Consider the following 22,584-nt stretch of genomic DNA (forward strand, 5'->3'; position numbering starts at 1 on the left):
TTACTTAGTCCATACTGTTATTACTTAGCCCACCCTCTTATTACTTACTCCACCCTGTTATTACTTTCTCCACCCTGTTATTACTTAGTCCTCCCCTGTTATTACTTAGTCAACCCCTGTTATTACTCAGTCCACCCTGTTATTACTTAGTCCACCCTGTTATTACTTAGTCCACCCTGTTATTACTTACTCCACCCTGTTATTACTTAGTTCACCCGTTATTACTTTCTCCACCCTGTTATTACTTACTCCACCCTGTTATTACTTACTCCACTCTATTACTTACTCCACTCTGTTATTACTTAGTCCACCCTGTTATTACTTAATCCACCCGTTATTACTTACAGTACTCCACTCTGTTATTACTTACTCCACTCTGTTATTATTTAGTCCACCCGTTATTACTTAGTCTACTCTGTTATTACTTACTCCACCCTGTTATTACTTAGTTCACCCCTGTTATTACTTACTCCACTCTGTTATTACTTACTCCATCCTGTTATTACTTATTCTACCCTGTTATTACTTTCTCCACCCTGTTATTACTTACTCCACCCTGTTATTACTTAGTTCACCCATGTTATTACTTACTCCACTCTATTACTTAGTCCACCTCTGTTATTACTTATTCCACCTCTGTTATTACTTAGTCCACCTCTGTTATTACTTATTCCACCCTGTTATTACTTAGTTCACCCCTGTTATTACTTAGTTCACCCCTGTTATTACTTACTCCACTCTGTTATTTCTTTCTCCACCCTGTTATTACTTAGTCCACCCTGTTATTACTTACTCCACTCTGTTATTACTTAGCCCACCCCTGTTATTACTTATTCCACCCTGTTATTACTTAGTCTACCCTGTTATTACTTAGCCCACTCTGTTATTACTTAGCCCACCCCTGTTATTACTTACTCCACTCTGTTATTACTTAGTGCACTCTATTATTACTTAGTCCACCCTGTTATTACTTAGTCCACCCTGTTATTACTTAGTCCACCCTGTTATTACTTACTCCACTCTATTACTTACTCCACTCTGTTATTTCTTAGTCCACTCTGTTATTACTTAGCCCTACCCGTTATTACTTACTCAACCCTGTTATTACTTAGTGCACTCTATTATTACTTAGTCCACCCCGTTATGACTTACTCCACCCTGTTATTACCTACTCCACCCTGTTATTACCTACTCCACCCTGTTATTACTTAGTTCACCCCTGTTATTACTTAGTCCACTCTGTTATTACTTAGTCCACTCTGTTATTACTTACTCCACTCTGTTATTACTTACTCCACTCTGTTATTACTTAGCCCACCCCTGTTATTACTTACTCCACCCTGTTATTACTTAGTGCACTCTATTACTTAGCCCACCCCTGTTATTACTTACTCCACCCTGTTATTACTTAGTCCACCCTGTTATTACTTAGTCCACCCTGTTATTACTTACTCCACTCTGCTATTACTCACTCCACTCTGTTATTACTTAGCCCACCCCTGTTGTTACTTACTCCACTCTGTTATTACTTACTCCACTCTGCTATTACTCACTCCACTCTGTTATTACTTAGCCCACCCCTGTTGTTACTTACTCCACTCTGTTATTACTTAGTCCACCCTGTTATTACTTACTCCACTATGTTATTACTTAGTCCATTCTGTTATTACTTAGTCCACCCTGTTATTACTTAGTCCATTCTGTTATTACTTAGTCCACCCTGTTATTACTCACTCCACTCTGTTATTACTTAGCCCACCCCTGTTGTTACTTACTCCACTATGTTATTACTTAGTCCACTCTATTATTACTTAGTCCACCCTGTTATTACTTACTCCACCCTGTTATTACTTAGGGCACTCTATTATTACTTAGTCCACCCTTTTATTACTTACTCCACTCTGTTATTACTTAGCCCACCCCTGTTATTACTTACTCCACTCTGTTATTACTTACTCCACCCTGTTATTACTTACTCCACTCTGCTATTACTCACTCCACTCTGTTATTACTTAGCCCACCCCTGTTATTACTTACTCCACTCTGTTATTACTTAGTGGAGTAAGTAATAACAGGGTGGACTAAGTAATAACAGAGTGGAGTAAGTAATAACAGGGTGGACTATGTTATTACTTACTCCACTATGTTATTACTTAGTCCACCCTGTTATTACTTAGTCCACTATGTTATTACTCAGTCCACTCGGTTTTTATTTTGTCCACCCTGTTAATTTAATGAAAATACCAAAAAAATACTAATAATTCAGTGACTATGAAAATCTATCAATAATGTAGTACTTTAAAAAGTTAACAAAAATGCCTTTTAGGAATTTGTATCTGAAAATAAAAAATGTAATATATGTATAAGATAGCCTAATATATTCTGTACATTTTCTGATAATTTATTAACTGATATGCTTTTAAAAGGACAAAGGGGCATGATTATCTAAGAAAAAAAAACACAATGCCTCAAAATTTGAATCACAAGTATTTAAACTGTTGTTCATTTCTCTCTAACAGGGTGGACATTTCTGATATACAATTTCATTGATTTTGTTTAATAAATGGATACATTTATTTACCCGAGCTTGACCAAAAACATCTTTCAAATGTTTTTCATCAACGTATGATTACACAAAACAAAAGTGTTTTTAAAAACCCAGTTTGATTTTCTACATTTTTTGATGATGTCCAGAAGGCACCGAATACCAAGAATGACCCTGTTACATTTCTGTAATTTTATTACAGTTCGTATGGTACGTGTGCATTTCTATCGTATCCTTTAGAATGAGTCAGCTCTGAACCATCGACAGGTGAAGCGCTCCGGATCATCGATCGGTACTGATGATGTCACAGCTGCACGGAGATCGGTGCCGTTTTACCGGTGTTTATACTACATCTACATGCATGTGTCATGAGAGCTAGCGCGTGTGTAGTAACGCGTGAATGAGGGACGCGCACGCGGAAAATCCGCTCTCCGCCGCATCAGTGCAGATTCTCCGTGCGGACACGTCATCCCGGTTAGAAACGGTATACGGCAGCGGGATTTGGATGTTTCCGTTCATCCGTGTGCTGCATCAGGGCGGGATGCGATTGACGGTCCGTGCGCTTGTGTCTCGCGTGTGTCGTGTCGGTTGATCTGTTAACGGAGCGAGGAGGAGTCTCCATCCCTCCCCCTGCTCGCGCCCTCCCGTGTCTCAACCGTTACCGGGGCTTCACCGGGGGTCCCGCGGCTCTGATGGCGACGGCACCCGACCAGGACGATGTGGACCGGCGGCCCATCAGAAGAGCCCGATCCAAGAGCGACACACCGTACCTCAACGAAACCAGGCTGTCCTACACATTACAGACAGGTGAGTGTGCGCGTTCACTACTGTACTGTGGTAATATACCATGCTATTGATGGAATAGAATGATTACCATGTTCATATTGGATGGCACTCCAGTTAAAGAATGACATGACATCAGTGCATGTCTGAAAACACGTGCTTGCCTTTTACCAGAAATAGTGATCAACATAGACCTGACCAAATAAAGAAAACCATGGTAAATGCTCTTTGATGTGGTACAAAATGATTACCATATAGCCTACACATGCCATTTACTACATAGTACTCCAAGCTATTTTTTAAAAATACCATAATACACAAGTCAAAAAATAAAACAAGGTGCACTAATATACCATGTTATTTAGAGTATTTCCTCTAAAGTACTTAAAAAAAATTACAGTATTACCATAGTACATGTGCAAAAATCAAAAACATGTAATTACCATTACCAAATATTCATGTGCATAATATTTACATATTACTCCAAGCTACTTCAAAAATACCATGGTGCATTTGCATATACCATGTTGTTTAGAGTATTTACTTAAGAATACTTCAAATAATCCCAATATTACCATGGCACATGTCCAAAAACACATGCTTTTATCAGAGTAGTGTCCAAAAATAGTGATCAACATATAGACATGGCCAAATATCACAGTATTTACTTAAGGAATACCATGGTATATGAACTTTGATATGGTACTAATGAATACCATATACATGGCATTACATTTACATACTCCAAACTATACTATGGTATATATAATGGTATATACAAAAAATAAAACGGTGCATTTATATTTACCATGTTATTTAGAGTATTTACCCCAAGGTATTAAAAAAACAAACAAACAATGGTACATGAGCAAAAAACATGGTATTATATTTAACAAATACACATGTGCTATAGTAAAAGCTATAGCTTAGATATAGTACTAATGAATACCATATAGCCTACATATGCAATTATATTTAGATTGTACTCCAAACTACTTAAAAAAATACCATGGTATATATGTTAAAAAAACATGGTGCATTAATATATACCATGTTCTTTCGAGTATTTATTCCAAAATACTTAAAAAAAATTCCAATATTACCATGGCACTGAATAATTACCAGTACTATTTACATGTCACTCCAGAGTATTACAAAAATTACCATGGTACAGTGTCCAAAAAATAATACTATGGTACTAAGCGGTCAGACAGACCAAATATAATAGAGCATACCATAGTAAATGAACTTTGACAAAGGTACCAAACACACATGTGCTACTATATTTACATATTACTCCAAGCTACTTCAAAAATACCATGGTGCAGTGGCTTATACTATGTTATTTATATTTAGAGTATCTATTCCAAGGTACTTCAAAATATCCCAATATTACCATGGTGCATGTCTAAAAACATGGTATTACCATGGTACTGAATGATTTCCATATCCATATAGTTACATGGTAAATTCCAAATTACTATAAAGTATGTTTTGGTAAAGCTGATCCAGAGGTGTGTTCATTCAGAGATGCAGATGTTTCTTTCTGAAGGGGAAACACACACACACACACACACACACACACACACAGACTCATGAATGCACAGATATAAACTCAGCACTGTCTTCATGTGCGCCGGTGAGTCACACAGTTCAATGCGCTCATCTTAAAGAGGCTGAGAGAGTCGTGACGTGAGCGGTAAAGATTAATGACAGGCTTTATATCAGCAGTATTGTGTTTCAGATCTTGTGTTCATCCTCACCTCACTGCAAACCTGCATGACTTTACACCGTCAGAAAAAAACGTGCAAAATTTGTGCCTTATAGGTGAACAACAGCTTCACTGAAAAAATACTTGAAAAATCCTCGAAACAATTTTAAGTAAATTTTACTGCTACTATTCTGTACAACTTACCTGTTATTATCAAGTAAAATCTGCTTACTATTGAACTTAACATTCATTTGACATTTAATTGAAGTATTTAAGTAAATACTACTTAATTACAATAAATTTATTTATGTCACATAAAGAATTAAGTAACATCTACTTAACTAAGTTTAGTAAATTTAACAATTATCTTTTTACTTAAGCAATATAACACTGAATTAAATACTTGGTACACAATATACAATGACGGTAACATTCGATTGTTTTTGAGTATGAATGTGTCATTTTGAGTAGAAAATGAATCCAGATGTCATAAAATGGCAAGTTACTAAACCTAACAACAAAAGCAATGATAAAACAGTGTAAATACAGCTGGAAAACAGTGAAAAATCAACCTTATTAATTATTCATGCCCCAGTGCATGATGGGAACACCAGTATTTGAAAAACTGTGTAGGTTTTACTTAATTTTATATCGTTGAGATTTACGCTTTAATTTCTACAAGCTTGAATTTAGTACTAATATAGAATTTACTTAGTTTTTTTAATTCTTGCCTGAACTAACATTTTCACCTAGAAATTACATTCGTTTTATTTTTCTGTAGCATTTACTTCACCACAGAATCATTTTTATCAGTGAATTGTCACTGGACAGCTTTGTAACTCATTACAAGTAACTTTACTTGTACAAGTTACAAGTAAGTAATGCATTACTTTTTTAATTTACAACAAAATATCCAAGTTACTTTTTCACATTTATTGACTGACAGTTCTCCTGTCCCCATGTTGAGAGAAATAAAGTGAGGTAGTGTGTGTGTGTGTGTGTGTGTGTAAACATGATGGTTATTGTAGTTCTAGACTAAATGTGAACATGCATTTGCTCATCTCACTTGCACGAAAACATTCAGTATTCCTCAAAATGAATAAAAACAGTAAAATGCAATCTCAGAATTTTACACACAACTTTTATAATGAACTATATTAAATTACACAAATATACTTTATGTATTTATTTCTCAATTTATTAACCAATGTCTTTGCTGCAGACCTTCAAGATCTAAATCAACCATACTAATAAGCAAAAATTACTTTAGATTTAGAAATAAAAGGTTTGTTTGAGCGGCGCCCTCTACTGTACAGGAGTAAACATGCGTTTCCTTCAGCCTGAGGATTATTCACTTCACTTTTGCTGTGAAAGAGTCTTTACATTTGCCAAAAATAGTACTTTTTTTCTTGTTATTAAAAACTAAACAAGCAAGCCCAGCCCAGATGAGAAAAAGTAACGCTAAAGTAACATAACGCATTACTTTTCATAAAATGTAACTAAGTAACGCAATTAGTTACTTTTTTTGGGGAGTAATGCAATATTGTAATGCATTACTTTTAAAAGTAACACCGTCAAACTTGTCGTAGCACTTGCAGTTGCTTTTTAAAATGTGTTGGATCGGGATCACCAATGCAACACGTATAAAAGAAGGAAATCTGACGGTGAAGGATAGTGATAGTGATAGTGATGCTGGACTAATTACTTTTTGAAAGTGCATGTTTTTATAGCTTGTTATTGTGACGTCACGTGTGTGTATGAGCTGATCCTGAAGCAGTGATGGACGTCTGTGACCTACAGGCTGTTATCCTGTCAGGAAGAGTCAGTAAGTGTGTGTGTGTGTGTGTGTGACTGAGAGGTGGAAGCTGTTTCATCGCATTAGTGTTTTCAGGGCTGATCTGAGCTGATGCTCCTCACACATTCGGCTCAGTGTTCGTTCAGTTCATTTCCTTTTTTTGTTGCATTTTACAAACTCTTAAATTTACTAACTTTTTAAAAGATTAAAGTTTGAAAATCATGAACATGTCCAGTCGCTCAGTGTTCTTTTGTTAAGTATTATTTATTTACTATAGTATTTATTAATATATTGAATTATCCTTTTTTAGTATATTTTTTTAAATATATTTTCAGTTTAAGTTTTTTCAATTTTAGTAATTTTGTTGTGTGCATGTTTTTAATCATTTTTAATATGATTTTTAATTGTTTTAACAATTTAAACAAGGGTTTATGAATTCTACAAACAGCCGCTTTAACTTGAACTAACAATGAGAAACACTTCTAAAGCATTTTTTAGTCTTAGTTAATGTTAATTTCTACATAAAAGCTGTATTTGTTAACATTAGGTGATGCACTGTGAACATGAGCAAACTATGAAGAGTTGATTTTATCATTAGCTAACATCAACAATGATTATTACTGTAAATGTTGTAAAAATATATTTCGCACTGTTAGTTAATATATGAAGTAATGTTACCACTGAGAGGTGATTGTGGAGCGTCACCCATATCAACTCTGCTGAAGTGTCGGTGTATTTCACTGCTGTTCTCGTGGTTGGATGAGCTGAGAGATCAATATACTGTGAGGCCAGACACAACACACACTCATCTGATACTCACACACACCGCCTGCAGGCTGTGTGTGTGTGTGTGTGTGTGTGTGTGTGTGTGTGTGTGTGTGTGTGTGTGTGTGTGTGTGATGGGTAGGTTTAGGGGTCGGGTTAGTGTGTGTATGTGTGTGATGGGTTGGTTTAGGGTTAGTGTGTGTGTGTGTGTGTGTGTGTGTTTGTGTGTGATGGGTAGGTTTAGGGGTCGGGTTAGTGTGTGTGTGTGTGTGTGTGTGTGTGTGTGTGTGTGTGTGTGTGTGTGTGTGTGTGCGTGTTTGTGTGTGTGTGTCTGTGTGATGGGTAGGTTTAGGGGTCGGGTTAGTGTGTGTGTGTGTGTGTGTGTGTGTGTGTGTGTGTGTGTGTGTGTGTGTGTGTGTGTGTGTGTGTGTGATGGGCAGGTTTAGGGGTTAGGTTAGTGTGTGTGTGTGTGATGGGTTGGTTTAGGGTTAGTGTGTGTGTGTGTGTGTGTGTGTGTGTGTGTGATGGGTTGGTTTAGGGTTAGTGTGTGTGTGTGTGTGTGTGTGTGTGTGTGTGTGTGTGTGTGTGTGTGTGTGTGTGTGTGTGTGTGTGTGTGTGTGTGTGTGTGTGTGTGTGTGTGTGCGTGTTTGTGTGTGTGTGTCTGTGTGATGGGTAGGTTTAGGGGTCGGGTTAGTGTGTGTGTGTGTGTGTGTGTGTGTGTGTGTGTGTGTGTGTGTGTGTGTGTGTGTGTGTGTGATGGGCAGGTTTAGGGGTTAGGTTAGTGTGTGTGTGTGTGATGGGTTGGTTTAGGGTTAGTGTGTGTGTGTGTGTGTGTGTGTGTGTGATGGGTTGGTTTAGGGTTAGTGTGTGTGTGTGTGTGTGTGTGTGTGTGTGTGTGTGTGTGTGTGTGTGTGTGATGGGTAGGTTTAGGGTTAGTGTAAGGGGACAGAATATACAGTTTGGACAGTATAAAAATAAACACATCTATGGAGAGTCCCCATAAAACATGAAAACACTACATGTGTGTTTCTGTGTGTAATGGTGAGAATTCAGCTCAGAATAAGCCAATCACTGAAAAGTGTTAGATGTCAGATGTATTACCGCTGTGTGTGTGTGTGTGTGTGTGTGTGTGTGTGTGTGTGTGTGTTAAAGGGACACAGTTGCATAACAGAATGGATTAAACGAATGCATTTGTCTGTGTGACGAGTCAAACTGCAGAAGGATGAGTTACAAAACACTCGTTCTGCTATTCAGAGAATCATGACCATCATTCGCTTTTCAAATACTGTCTTTCACTAGTTAAATCAGCATCCATCTGCAGTTATTCTGTAAATGAAGCCTTTTTTCCAGGAATATATAGCTATTAGGCAATCGGGTAAATGTATTGAAAATGTGTCTGGGTTGCATATTGAAAAAGGTCATATATTATTTTGCATAAAGGCAATGAAGGTGTTTTTTTATTTATCTATTTATTTATTTTTGAATGCATATTCCCACCAGATGTTTTCATGTCTTTATTTAGTTAATTAGGGGTTGCATCATGTGACCTGAACATGCTTGCATGAGATTCACCTCATTCACACACACACACACATTAACTGCACAGCTGGTTTGTGACAAAGGCACACACACAAATACACATTTTCAAACATGATTAAAGTCAAGCTTGAAACGACAGGGCTTGGTGTTCTCGCACACGTTGCCATCTGCTGGAGACTCTGAGACAGAGAGCGTTCATTCCAGTCATGCTTTGATTTATCCTAGATAATATTTCATCTGCACATGTTCTCAGCGCTGCATCTGTTCTGGGGTCAGCTTAGTGAAGCAAACACACAATGAAAAGCTCAGCTGATCAAACATCTGCACAGATATTGACAATATGAAATATGACAATATTTCCTCTTTATTTCTTAGTTTTCTAAGGCAGGAGTTTTCACTCTTTCAGACGCTCATCCTCGTGCCAGGAACGAAAAATGCAGCTTTTATTAGAATATGTGTGTAAAATATTATTTTGAAAATATTTAATTTCTGTACTGTACTGTTAAATTATTTATTTATATATTATTTTCAATAATTTATTTATTGTTTACAGTTTGCTCATTTTTTTACTCTACATTTTCCAGAATTCCCTAGCAGACCCTCTTTATACTGTGAAAAATGTAGATTATAATGTGTGAATAGTATTTGGAGAATATTTAATACTTAACTTCTATTGTTATATTATTATTATTATTATTATTATTATTATTATTTTCTACTCACTATGGTACTGTATTGATTCGATTTTATTTATTTAAATGTATTTATTTATATTAATAATTTGTTAATTTAGTTTAATCTTATTATTTAACTATTTTACTATTATTTTGAGGAAAGAAAAATAATCTGTAAATAGATAGGCTAACACAACCTGTCTAATAAATATCTTTATGGTATGTATAGTAGGGAAATACAGGGATTTTCGTTAAATCTACATAATTTATCTGACCAATAGATAAGCAGCATTTAGCAATAGGTAAATCACAGACGATATTGGGGGGAAATGGTTACCGTTATTATTTTTATTTTAGTACAGGTTTCAGACACCATTCAAAACACGGTGACGTAGGCGGGGTCTTCCGTTAGATCCGGTCTGGATTCTCTCGGTAAGGACTGTGTGACCGGAGTAAATAATACTATGGCAAAGGCTTAGCTCTCATGTCACGCTGTTTGGTAACAAAAAAAAACTGTGATAGAAGAGATGCAATATAAATAAATATAGTTAATCACTAATAATAATAGATTTGGATGTTAAAGGCTGTTTAAGTCCTACCAACGTCACGTTGCAGCATTAATATTAATGAGCCAAGCCTTCAGCATAGTAGCCCACTTAACAACGGTCCAATCAGGTGTGCCTGCTGGCCGAACGTAACGCTGGCTCATTAATATTCATAGAACAGGTTCTCGCCGTAGTAGGATCCGTGAATTTGCTCCCGTTAACGGTTGATTCCAGTCCGCGTATTTTTACGTGGACTTCACGGCATTGCGTCACGTTGATGAATTTGAAGTGATGCTGCCGAGAGGCGCATCCATCGCCCGCTTATGATAAACAAATCTGCGCCAGTCGCTGTCATTCGCGCGGAAATCACGAGCGTTGCCGAAGGATTACCGGGATTTTAAAGGGGTGATATATTGAAGAAAATACCGAATTAGGAAAGTGTCTTAAATCAGCTGGTGTATGTGTGTACATACACACACATACACACGCGCGCGCGCGCTCATACTCAGGTGGGCCAACGGTTTTTGCGCGTGTGGTCTCGCGCACAGGACGGTTTGCGCGGCTCGGCATGATCGGTAATGCACGCGCTCTTCCGTTCGGTATCCGCACCATCCCGGGGTGTGACCGATAGACACGGATCCGTCATGGCGGGTCCCGCATTCACGGGAGCGCACGGGACCTGGATCACATCTCGGTTACGGGAGGACGCATCATCTTCTTCATCATTATCATCGTCATCGTCCGCTGAGAAACCGCGCAAACGGAGAGCCTTTAACCTGGTCAGGCTACGGCAGCCCACCGCCCCCGGTAACAACAACACTCCGTTTGTGATCTCCGGTCATATCAAGCACATCTGCAGTAACTGCAGCCGCGGGAACGACATTCGGGACGGTGAGTGATGATGATGATGATGGCGATGCCGCGTATAACGGGCCAAAACTGTTTTTTAAATCTTGTTTATGCTGGCCTGTTTAATTCTTAACTAGTTAAAGGGACAGTTCATCCACACATGAAAATCCTGACATCATCAAGTTTCTTTCTTCTGTTAAACACTAAGGAAGATATTTTGAAGAATGTTTGGGCCTCATTGACATCCAGAGTATTTATCTCCCTCATAATATATATATATATATATATATATATATATACATATACATTTAATCATTTAGCAGATGCTTTTACCCAAAGCGACTTACAAATGAGAAGACAACAATATAGTCTAAGGCAGTGTGTTTTTTGTTTTTTATTTGTTATTAAATCGCTATAGAGTAGAAGAGAAGAGAAAAGAAAGTGATTGTATTAATGGATCGAGTTTTAATTACATGCTTGATTAGTGATCATATTAAATGTACTTTATTTGTGTTACAAGTACATTACAAATTCATTACGAGCGTCTTCGAAACATACAAGCAGTATACCATAAGTGTATTATATATTTGAGTAAAAAGTATATGCTCAGTAATACCTTTGGCTTATTCCAAATATTACAAATTGCACCTTTAATTTGACAACTGGCAACCAGTGCAAGTTTATGAGGAGAGGAGTGACGTGTGCGTCTCTTCGGCTCGATGAAGACACTCTTCTGGATTCTGGATCAGTTGCAGAGGTTTGACAGTGAAGCTGGAAGGAGAGAGCATTACAATAGTCCAGTCTGGAGAGAACAAGAGCTTGGACCAGGAGTTGTGTAGCTCCGATAGGAAGGGCCTGATCATCCTCATGTTGTATAAGGCAAATCTTCAGGACTGGGTAGTTTGTGGTCTGTGAAGTTTAACTCCATGGTTCCTGGCTGTCCTGAAACGAGTTATGGATGATTAACATATAGCTGAATGGAGAAATTGTGATGTAATGTTGGGTTGGCTGAGACTAGGTTTAGTTGAAGGTGATGGTGTCTGTCAGATCCCGTTGGATCATCTGTCTGGAATGAGAGGTAGAGTTGTGTGTCATCAGCATAGCAGTGATGGGAAAAACCATGTTTCTGAATGACAGATCCTAGTGATGTCATGTAGATGGAGAAGAGAAGTGGTCCCAGCACTGAGCCCTGAGGCACTCCAGTACTGCAGTAGATGTTGGGTCTTTGGGCCCTTTCACACCTACCTTGTTTGGTCCGGATTTTCTGACTTTTTAGTTTGATCCGATTCAAAATCACAGGTGTGAACCCTCCCCCAGACCACGATCCGGACCAAACAGACGAAATTTGGTCAGACGAAAAGAGGTAGTCTCGGTCCGGATCAAACTGGATCAAACACATTTTCTGTATGGTTCGCATTTACAGGAAGTTCCGGTGGTTCCCGCAGGATTGCTCGCTCTTCTCCTTTACTGCCGGCCACCATAAAATGTTCGCACAACGAGGACGTTCATTTGGCGAATGTGAACTCGCCTCGAGTATAGTCGGCGCTTCAGGGAGTAATGCCGTAATAATAACAGTATAGTGGCAACGATATGCGTCTGTTCATTCATTCCTGTCAAAGTTACCCGCCAAACTGACATCACGCTAACGTCAGACAAACGTCCATTTACAAACCAATCAATGTCGAGATGCAGCCCACATAGATGATGATGACAGGACGCAAGTGTGTCACGTAAAGTTCTTTAGTGTACTTACCGAATGTATAAAATGTATCAAACATGAACTTTGGTGCGGACCTCGGTGTGGACTTTCAGGTGTGAAAACACCCTTAGACACCTCACCACTATATGCCACACTATATACATACAGACCCTTTCCAAAAAATTTGAATATCATGGAAAAGTTTATTTATTTCCATAATTCCATTCAGAACGTTAAACTTCCATAGATTATAGATTCAGGGCCCACAACTTAAACGATTTCAAGTATTTAGTTGTTTATTTGTACATAATTTGGGCTTCCAGCTCATAAAACCCACGAAAACAGGATTTCAAAAAATTAGAATATTACATGAAATCACACAGTAATTACACAGTGATACCATGGTCATTGAACCAGGTTTTGGTTATTTTGGCAGTGTGGGCGGGTGCAAATCCTGCTGGAAAATGAAGGAAGCATGAAGTGCTCTGGAAATGTCCTGGTAGACGGCTGTGTTGAGTGGACAGCACAGTGGACCAACACCAGCCGATGACATGGCTCCCCAAACCATCACAGACTGTGGAAACTTCACACTGGACTTCAAGCATCTTGGATTGTGTGCCTCTCCATTCTTCCTCCAGACTCTGGGACCTTGGTTTCCAAATGAGATGCAAAATTTGCTCTCATCAGAAAAGAGGACTTTGGTCCACTGTGCTTTATTAAATCCAGAGTCAACGCAGCGTCTACCAGGACATGTCCAGAGCACTTCATGCTTCCTTCATTTTCCAGCAGGATTTGCACCCGCCCACACTGCCAAAAGAACCAACACCTGGTTCAGTGACCATGGTATCACTGTGTAATTACTGTGTAATTTCATGTAATATTCTAATTTTTTGAAATCCTGTTTTCGTGGGTTTTATGAGCTGGAAGCCCAAATTCTGTACAAATACACAACTAAATACTTGAAATCGTTTAAGTTGTGGGCCCTGAATCTATAATCTATGGAAGTTTAACGTTTTGAATGGAATTATGGAAATAAATAAACTTTTACATGATATTCTAATTTTTTGGAAAGGGTCTGTATATATATATTTATTACATGGCTTGGTTGAATTCTAATGTAGAATGCGATGTATTATTTCTTGATAGCAGCCGCTGCTAAGTATAACACACCGTTGCCATGATAAACAGAGCGTTGCTATGGACACAGGATTCTAACCGTAGAGACGGAACGGACTATTTTCTTTAGCGGAAGCAATACAATCGTTTTTAAATTAATAAACTCCTTTTTAAAATCAATATTTTGTGTCAAATTATTGATTTGTTTGGTGGGTAGCCATGTAATAAGTGGGATAATGTAGAGCGAGGCGGTTGTTATAGCGAATACAACCCCGAAACCGCTCTACATTATCCCTTACATAGCACAATTAAAACAACACAAGTTTACCAATGTGCTTTACAATGTGGCTTCGCGTCGGGGTCCCGATCAGCCTGTCGGGGTTGTATTCACTATAACAACCGCCTCGCTCTACATTATCCCTTACATATATATATATACTGTATATAGTTTACTTGTATATAATGTGTTTGTATAACAATATAAATACACTGTCCAAATATAATGTATTAGACAATGAATAATGTATTACAGGGCTCAACATTAAGGCTTGTCATCTGGTTAAGTTGTGCTTGAAAAAATAGGATTTTTCTCTGTTGTAAATATAATTTTTTCTGAATCATTATTCTCTTCTATCAGCTTTGACATATTTAAATCTGCATATTTGTGATATTTACCCAGAGGACATTTATTTTTACCTTTCATAAATGTTATTTCCGCCTCTAATCTTATTAAATACATGCTTTATCTTTTATTTCAAATTCTTCAATTTGATCAATAATTACTATTACTATTATAATTATTAGAATAATATTATAATTATTAGAATAATATTAGAATAATAAATAGAATTATATGAATAATAAAGACACTATAAGGCTGTTACCAATCAAATTAAATAATTTACTCTGAAAAAAAATACAACTGCATTAAATAACGTTACAAGATTGTCTTAAATAAATTTTTTTTTGAATATACAAAAAAGAAATGTTGGGGGAAAAATTATACTTTTAAACATGAAGGTGAACGTCTTAATGAGTGAGTCATTGAGTCATTCATTCAAACGATTCGTTCAAACAGCTGATTCGTTCAGGAATGAGGCAGTTGTTTATGAGTGAGTCATTGAATATTTCACTCAACCGATTCGTTCAAAACGCTGAATCATTCAGAAATGAAACATGGCTCAGTGTGACTGTGAGATGCGAAACAGCACTCTTGGTCGTGTAATGTTGCTTAACTATATCATATGTTATAAATATAAAACCTCCACACTTTAATTTTTATCACAGTATGAACTGAGTTTCTTTGTGTGTGTTGCGCTCATTTGTTTCGATTTCTCCCGACAGGCTGCTCGAACAAGCAACCTCGTCACTGCATTATACACTTTCAATCGCCACTTAGGGCCTACATTAAATGTATAAAGTCAGAGTCAATCTCGTGTTTCGGTTTTTCCTAGTTATTTTTTGTTATTGGCGTTTTAATCAGGCCACTTGTCCGGTCGGGCAAGTAAAATTCTCTTTCACTCGCCGCTTTAAAAATCCGCTTTTTCAGCTTTCAGTATTTCCATAAATTATACAGCTGCAACTTCATAAACATTTGTTTACAATTAACATTTAAGTTTAGAACTTTAATTCCTTGCACTTTTGACAATCTCATCTGTTAACTACCAACAGTAGATACTGCAGTACAACAAAAAAGTCAATGCACAGGAAAGACTCTTTAAAGGTGCAGTGTGTAAATTAGCGGCATCTAGGGGTGAGGTTGTGAATTGCACCCAACAGAAGTTACGGTGGCCGACAGGAAGTGATGTCGTCGTCTGAGACAGCAGAGAGTAGCAGTTAAACAATGAGGTTTCTTTACAAAGATAAATTAAGAAATGATGTTCACTTAATTATTCAGTAAAACGATATATTATTGTGAATATTATTGTTACTTGTTCATCATTGTGTCAGTGTTTTATTCGCTGACTTTAGCTAGCGTGAAGAACAACATAGTGATGAAACACGTTTGTCCGTTCAGGGCTCCTGTACATGTCGGCACAAAATGGCCATTTCAGTGTAAGGACCCGTGGTGTATACAGAAATGCAAACGAAATGCAAACACATAACGGTTCATTAAGTAAGGTCTTTATACACCACTGAAAACATTATGTATATGATATTGCACTTTTGTCAACAGATCCTCCTAAATATTACACAATGTACCTTTAATTGGTTACCTGACCATACACAGGGGAAAATTTTAATGGATTTAACATGGAAGTTTACTGTAAAATACTGTATGGGTTTTGGACGGAAAAAGTTACAATTATATTCAACAACACAAAACACATGTACTTTTGCAGGAAAATATTATTAACATTAGTTGTTTTTTTAGTAAGTAGAAAATATGAGTCTTGTGATTTACAGTTAACTACAGAATGTGATGCATCATTAAATATACATTTTATAATATATATATATATATATATATATATATATATATATATATAGACATATAGATATATATTTAATATGTTAAATAATTAAATTAAATACTAAATATAATAAATAATTGTAACATTTTATATAATAAATGTAAGAATTAGGTATAATAACAAATTTTATATTAAAAATATCATTTTTTGTAATAAGTACAAGGGTTTAATTTTATTGCATTATTTTAGTGTCACATGTTACCCTGATGATGCTTTATTATAGTGTGCACCATTTAAATATGTAATATATACAGTATTTTTTTTCTCAGTATTGATAATTTCTTATATTATTACACTATGCCACCAACATAAGAATGTCAAGTCAAGTGTGAACTAATATGCTTTTAAAAGGTAAATCCACGTTTTATTGTTGTTGTTTTTGTCTGTTGTTTTATGTTCTTGTATTCTGCGTTGTTGGTTATGCGTGATGACCCACATTCATCGGTCAGATGTGGAGCTGAAGTGAATGTTCAGCAGTAAAACCCTTCTGGAAAAACAAGCATCATTCTTTCCTTTTACCTTCTGCCTGTTTTAATGCGCCTGAAGCCTATTTTTACCGCGCGGTCACCGACAGCCGGTGGAGAACGCATCCAGAATGCTTCCAGTTTTCCCAGAGGAAGTTTCCAGTGATTTCAGTGCAGGAGCCATTTTTGTTGGTGAATTTAGCTTCTATTTATATATAATTTTTATATTTATATATAACACTGCCGTTCATAATTTTGGGATCGGTACGATTTTTAATGTTTTTAAAAGAAGTCTGCTCATCCAAGGCTGCATTTATTTGGTTAAAAAATACAAAAAAAAAAAAATTGTATATTGTTAAATATTAAAATCATCTGTTTTCTATGTGAATATACAGTAAAGTGTAATTTATTCCTGTGATCAAAGCTGAATTTTCAGCATCATTACTCCAGTCTTCAGTGTCACATGATCCTTCAGAAATCATTATAATATGATGATTTGATGCTCAAGAAGCATTTATGATTATTATCAATGTTGAAAAAATTCTTTGATAAATAGAAAGTTCAAAAGAACAGCATTTATCTGAAATAGAAAGGGGGGGTTAAAATAAATTAGGCTAATACTTTTATTCAGCCAGGATGTATTAAATGGGTCAAAAGTGACCGTAATTTAATGTTGCAAAAGATTTTATTTCAAATAAATGCTGTTCTTTTGAGCTGTCTATTAATCAGAAAATGATGAATTATTTTAATTTTACATTTTTTAATTTTAATTTAAATTTTTACATAACCGTTTTCAAGATTGATAGCAATGATAAATGTTTCTTGAGCATTAAATCATCATATTAGAGTGATTTCTGAAGGATCATGTTACACTGAAGACTGGAGTAATGATGCTGAAAATTACATACGTGATTATATATTTATGTATATATATTTTATACGGGAGACTGTCGCCTCCCCCTTCATCTAAGAAAATTAATGTTCTTTAAACTATTTTATTTGAGTTACCTAATGGAAAAGGTAATAAAAAAGGTCTGAAAACTTCAGCGTTTTCCTACAAACTGGGAAGAAGGGGGAAAGTCCCGAAGATAGTTGCATGAGTTTTTCCAATTACTTGATCCTAAAGGTATTTGGTCTCTGCCGCGACATTTAATACGCAATTATTCACTTACTCTCTAATCCATCTAAATTCTTTTGGCTCGTTTACTTGATTTATGAGCTTGACTTTTTAATCGCAGCTTCTGGAAATTGTTAGTGTAATCCTGCCAGTTTTATAGATTTGGTTTGTAGATTGACTTGTTAAGGGAATAATTCACCCAAAACTGAAAGTTGTCTTCATTTACTCGCCCTCATGTTGTTTTAAACTTGTGGAAGTTTCTACTTTATTGAACGCAAGATTTTTTTTTTTCTTCCCATGAAATGAAACTGGTTATTTTTACTCTTAAAAAGCACCATAAAAGTGGTTCTGTTGACATACGGTAGCTTGGACATCTTTGACAGGGTTCGTACAAAGTGCTTAAAGTGCTTGAACTTTACTTTTTTGAAGTGTAAGTCCTGAAAACCCTTGAGACAGACATATTTAAGAAAAGGCACTTGAAAAGTGCTTGAATTATTGAAAGGCAATACATGTAAATTAGTGTTTAATTTTATTGGTAAAACAATCTTTTCACTCAAAATGAACTCTGCAGTCCGTCTAATACAGTTATAGAACCATTTCACATGGTTATGAGCGTAATATTGCTCATATAAATATCTAATGATACAGCTTTCATTCTTCAGGTCAATCATATATTCATGGAAATAAATCAGTTTGAATAAGGAAAGCGATAAAAGTTTGGTTAAAAAATGGTTAAAGTTTCCACAGTCATTGCATCTCCTGCACTTTTATTATTTTAACCATTTTGTTTTATTAGTTTATTATTATGCATCTACTTACCTTTTTTTTATCATTGAAAACATAATAAAGATATTGTTTGAGAAGTAAGATCTCAGTCCTTGAAAACCAAAAGAGTAGCGCTTCTGAAAGTCCTGGAATCTCTGTGAAACAGTTCGGCAAATTATGGCAGTATTTTCATATTTGTGTTTTACTCCTTCAAAGCGTGTTTGTGTGTGTGTGTTCAGCAGAGGGTGCGGAGCGTCTGGCGGCGATGCGCTCGGATTCGCTGGTTCCCGGGACACACACACCGCCCATCCGCAGACGGAGCAAACTGGCCAGTCTAGGGCGACTCTTCAAACCCTGGAAATGGAGGAAGAAAAAGAGCGACAAGTTCAAACAGACGTCTGCAGGTTCGTCTTCTGCCCGAAGATGTGTTCGTTTATACACTAGCGCTCAAACGTGTGGAATCATTCATTTTTTATTGTTGCTGAAAGATGTCACTTATGCTCACCAACCTGCATTTATTTGATTAAAAATAAATGTTGCTGCTTCAGGATTCTTTGATGTTCAAAAGAACAGCATTTATTTGAAACACAATCTTTTGTAACATTATAAATGTCTTTATTGTCACTTTGGATAAATTTAAAGGTGCAGTCTGTAAGAATGAGAACTAGTGGTGGAAATAGGAACTGCAGTCCAAATTCAAAATATCAGAGATCGTCGTTTCTCCCGCCTCCTCTGACTCGACACTCACACGGGTCGCCAGATTGAGACACGCTACAGGAACGAGCGCAATGGACAATGAAAACATGAAGTATCACAGACCAAAACAATAACACACATTCCAGCCTGGAAACACACATTTCAAAGTAAAATAACTGGCAGTAGAAGTGTTTTACAGAGAAACGAGTGTGTGAACTTAGCATGTTTCCTCAATATATGCAAACATATAATGGTATTTTTATGCTTTAGTAGAGTGAAAAACTTACATACTGCACCTTTAATGCATCCTTGGTGAATTCAAGTATCAATTTCCTTTTTTTCTTTGTTTAAAAAAATAATTATTTACTTCAAACTTTTCGATGGTAGTTATCAGAATTTGCACAAAAAATATGAAGCAGCACAACTGTATTCAACATTGGTAATAATAAGAAAAGGATCACGTGACACTGGAGTAATGATGCTGAAAATTCAGCTTTGATCACAGGAATAAATGACACTTTACTATATATTCACATAGAAAACAGTTATTTTAAATTGTAATAATATTTCACAATTTTTACTGTATTTTTGATCAAATAAAAGCAGTCTTGGTGAGCAGAAGTGACTCTTTCAAAAACATTCAAACGTTAGTGTGAGTGGTTTTGTGAATGCTTCGCAGTGCTGGAGAGGAAGATGTCGACGCGTCAGAGCAGAGAAGAGCTCATCAAGAGAGGCGTGCTGAAGGAAGTGTATGAGAAAGGTACGTGTCTACATCACACACACTCATAATCAATGTAATTGGCAGTGACATCACGTTTATGACACTCTAAGGGCCCTATCTCGCACCCAGCGCAATTGACTTTGTTCACCGACGCATGTGTCATTCCTATTTCTCACCCGCGCACAGCGGACTTTTCCCTCCACAGACGCACGTCGGTAAATTAGGGAATGAACTTGTGCTCCCGGGGGCGGTTCAGGGAAAAGAGGAGGCGTGATCCGGCGCAAACGTTCCCTGGTGCTATTTTGCAGTTTCAGAAAACAATTCCGCCACTGACCAGGAGAAACCTCGTCTAAAGTCAGTGGCGCGTTCAGATGCTATTTTAAGGGCGCATGCTAGGCCATAATCAATGTAGCGTGTGCACAACACACACACACTTTGCTTCTCTCATCTACACAGACGCAGCAGTTTTAATTTTTAGAAAACCATACATTATTACAAGGAAAAATATTATCACACGAGGGAAATCATTGTTGTGTCCATGAAGATGTGAAAAAATAGGCATAAATCTAGCTTACACATTTACCCAAATTATCATACGCCTGTTTAACCGAAGCTAATCTGTGTGTGTTTCTCCATCCCCAATGTCACTTCTCTGTGTTTTACGGCCCTGACGAGAACGTCGGTCTCCTCGGCTGTGAACCGCTCCTGGCAAATCCGCCGTTATAATAGCAATCCGCCATGGAACAAGCGCGCCTGCTCTTAAAGGGAATGTGAGATGATGCTCTGATTGGTTTATTTCACGTTACGCCCAAACCACACCTATGAGTAATGAAGCGACTTCAGACCAACACATTTTAGATTTGCATCGGGCGCAAGAGTCATTTATCCCGCCGGTATAATAGCAACAGTGCCCGAGACCCGCCCACAAAGTTACTTGCGTTCCGCGTTTGATACTTGAGTTTCAGATCGTTAAAATAGGGCCCTTAGTGACAGTACCCGTGTTTCCATTACCCTTCAAATTGCGCAAATTGAAATTGCGAAATTAATTACACCCAATGGAAACATGTCAATTTCGCAAAAACTCCCATTCATCGCAAAAAAGTTTTTTACGCTCATGAGGGGGTTTTTCAGGCAATTCGGAAAAATAACTATTTCGCAAAACTGCAGTGGAAACAGTTTTTGCGCATTTACAGGTCACCTGACGTAGATGACGCGTGTTTGGACAGAAGACGAGACAGTTCTATATGTCTCCTTGCATTAATAATAATGGCTAGTGTGGTGGCTGGGACATATATAAACCTACCAACATCCGTTGCCATGATTTTTGGAAGGATTATCGCGAGAGGAAGAAATGGCGTTTGAGTCGCATAACATCAGTTAATGGAAACGCCGTCATTTAGCAATAGTTTTTTATCGACATTTAGAAAAAATTACAATAGTTTTGTGCAAATCTGTAACGGAAACGCGCCTACTGAAATGTCTTTCTCTCTGTCAGTAGAGGAGGTCAGCGGGGACGTGTGTGTGAGTGACCTGGACAGACATACGGTCATCAGTCCAGGATCAGAGTCAGCTGACCCCAGCGCCACAGCGGCAGGTGCGTTACACTCCACTTCTTTATCAGTTCAGCTTTTTCCCTGAAGTCCACTTGTAATGTCAGTCGAGGTTTCTTGCTCCTAAAACAGTCGTACTTTGGTCTTTGGGGATCTTTTTTATTTTTTTCAAAAGGTCATTCCTGATACCGTACCTGAATATCACACTGATGTGCATCAGGAATGCTTAATGTGTGTTGATGATATGCAAATGAGGGTGGTTATATGTTAATGAGATGCTGATTGGTGTCAAACATGATGTTTTTGCTGTATAGTTTCAATAGATTGTCAGAAAATGTATTATTTATATATATGTGTGTGTATATATATATATATATATATATATATATATATATATATATTACTGTTGAAAAGTTTGGGATCACTAAAAAAAAAGAAAAAAATCGGCAAGGATGCATTAAATTGCTCAAAAGTGACAGGACATGTTTTTATAATGTTACAAAATATTTTCTATTTCAAATAAATGCTGTTCTTTGGAACTTTCTATTCATCAAAGAATGTGATACATTTTATTTTTCAGGAGTTTCCACAAAAACATGATAAATCATAATCATAAATGTTTCTTGTAAATATCGTTCCTCTGTGCCGTTATCATTATAGTATGTTGTGGACTCTGTTATTCTTTTATATTTAGAATGATATGTTTCAAACCTGTATGAGTTTCTTCTGCTGAACACAAAAGATGATATTTTGAAGGATATCGGCAACCAAACAGT

General features: G+C 36.9%; 1 protein-coding gene across 9 annotated transcripts in view; it reads left to right on the plus strand.

Annotated features, from left to right (window-relative positions):
* Window positions 1-3,098: 3,098 nt before the first annotated feature.
* The window catches only part of phactr1 (phosphatase and actin regulator 1), a gene marked incomplete at its 3' end in the record, with an annotated part of 57,401 nt that continues 37,915 nt past the window's right edge, over window positions 3,099-22,584 (plus strand). For 2 of the 9 annotated variants that reach the window (XM_079888073.1, XM_079888075.1), the window contains exons 1-4: window positions 10,634-11,248; window positions 19,084-19,245; window positions 20,217-20,297; window positions 21,757-21,852. In XM_079888073.1, coding sequence (XP_079744199.1) covers window positions 10,936-11,248; window positions 19,084-19,245; window positions 20,217-20,297; window positions 21,757-21,852 — 652 coding nt within the window. In that variant the 5' untranslated portion in view covers window positions 10,634-10,935. Of the gene's footprint in view, window positions 3,353-10,633; window positions 11,249-19,080; window positions 19,246-20,216; window positions 20,298-21,753; window positions 21,853-22,584 lie in introns of those variants that run through there. The other 7 variants (XM_079888071.1, XM_079888074.1, XM_079888078.1 and 4 more) reach the window with 6 other exon arrangements.

This window comes from Squalius cephalus (genome assembly GCF_949319135.1).
Source record: "Squalius cephalus genome assembly, chromosome: 12".
Taxonomy (NCBI): Eukaryota; Metazoa; Chordata; class Actinopteri; order Cypriniformes; family Leuciscidae; genus Squalius; species Squalius cephalus.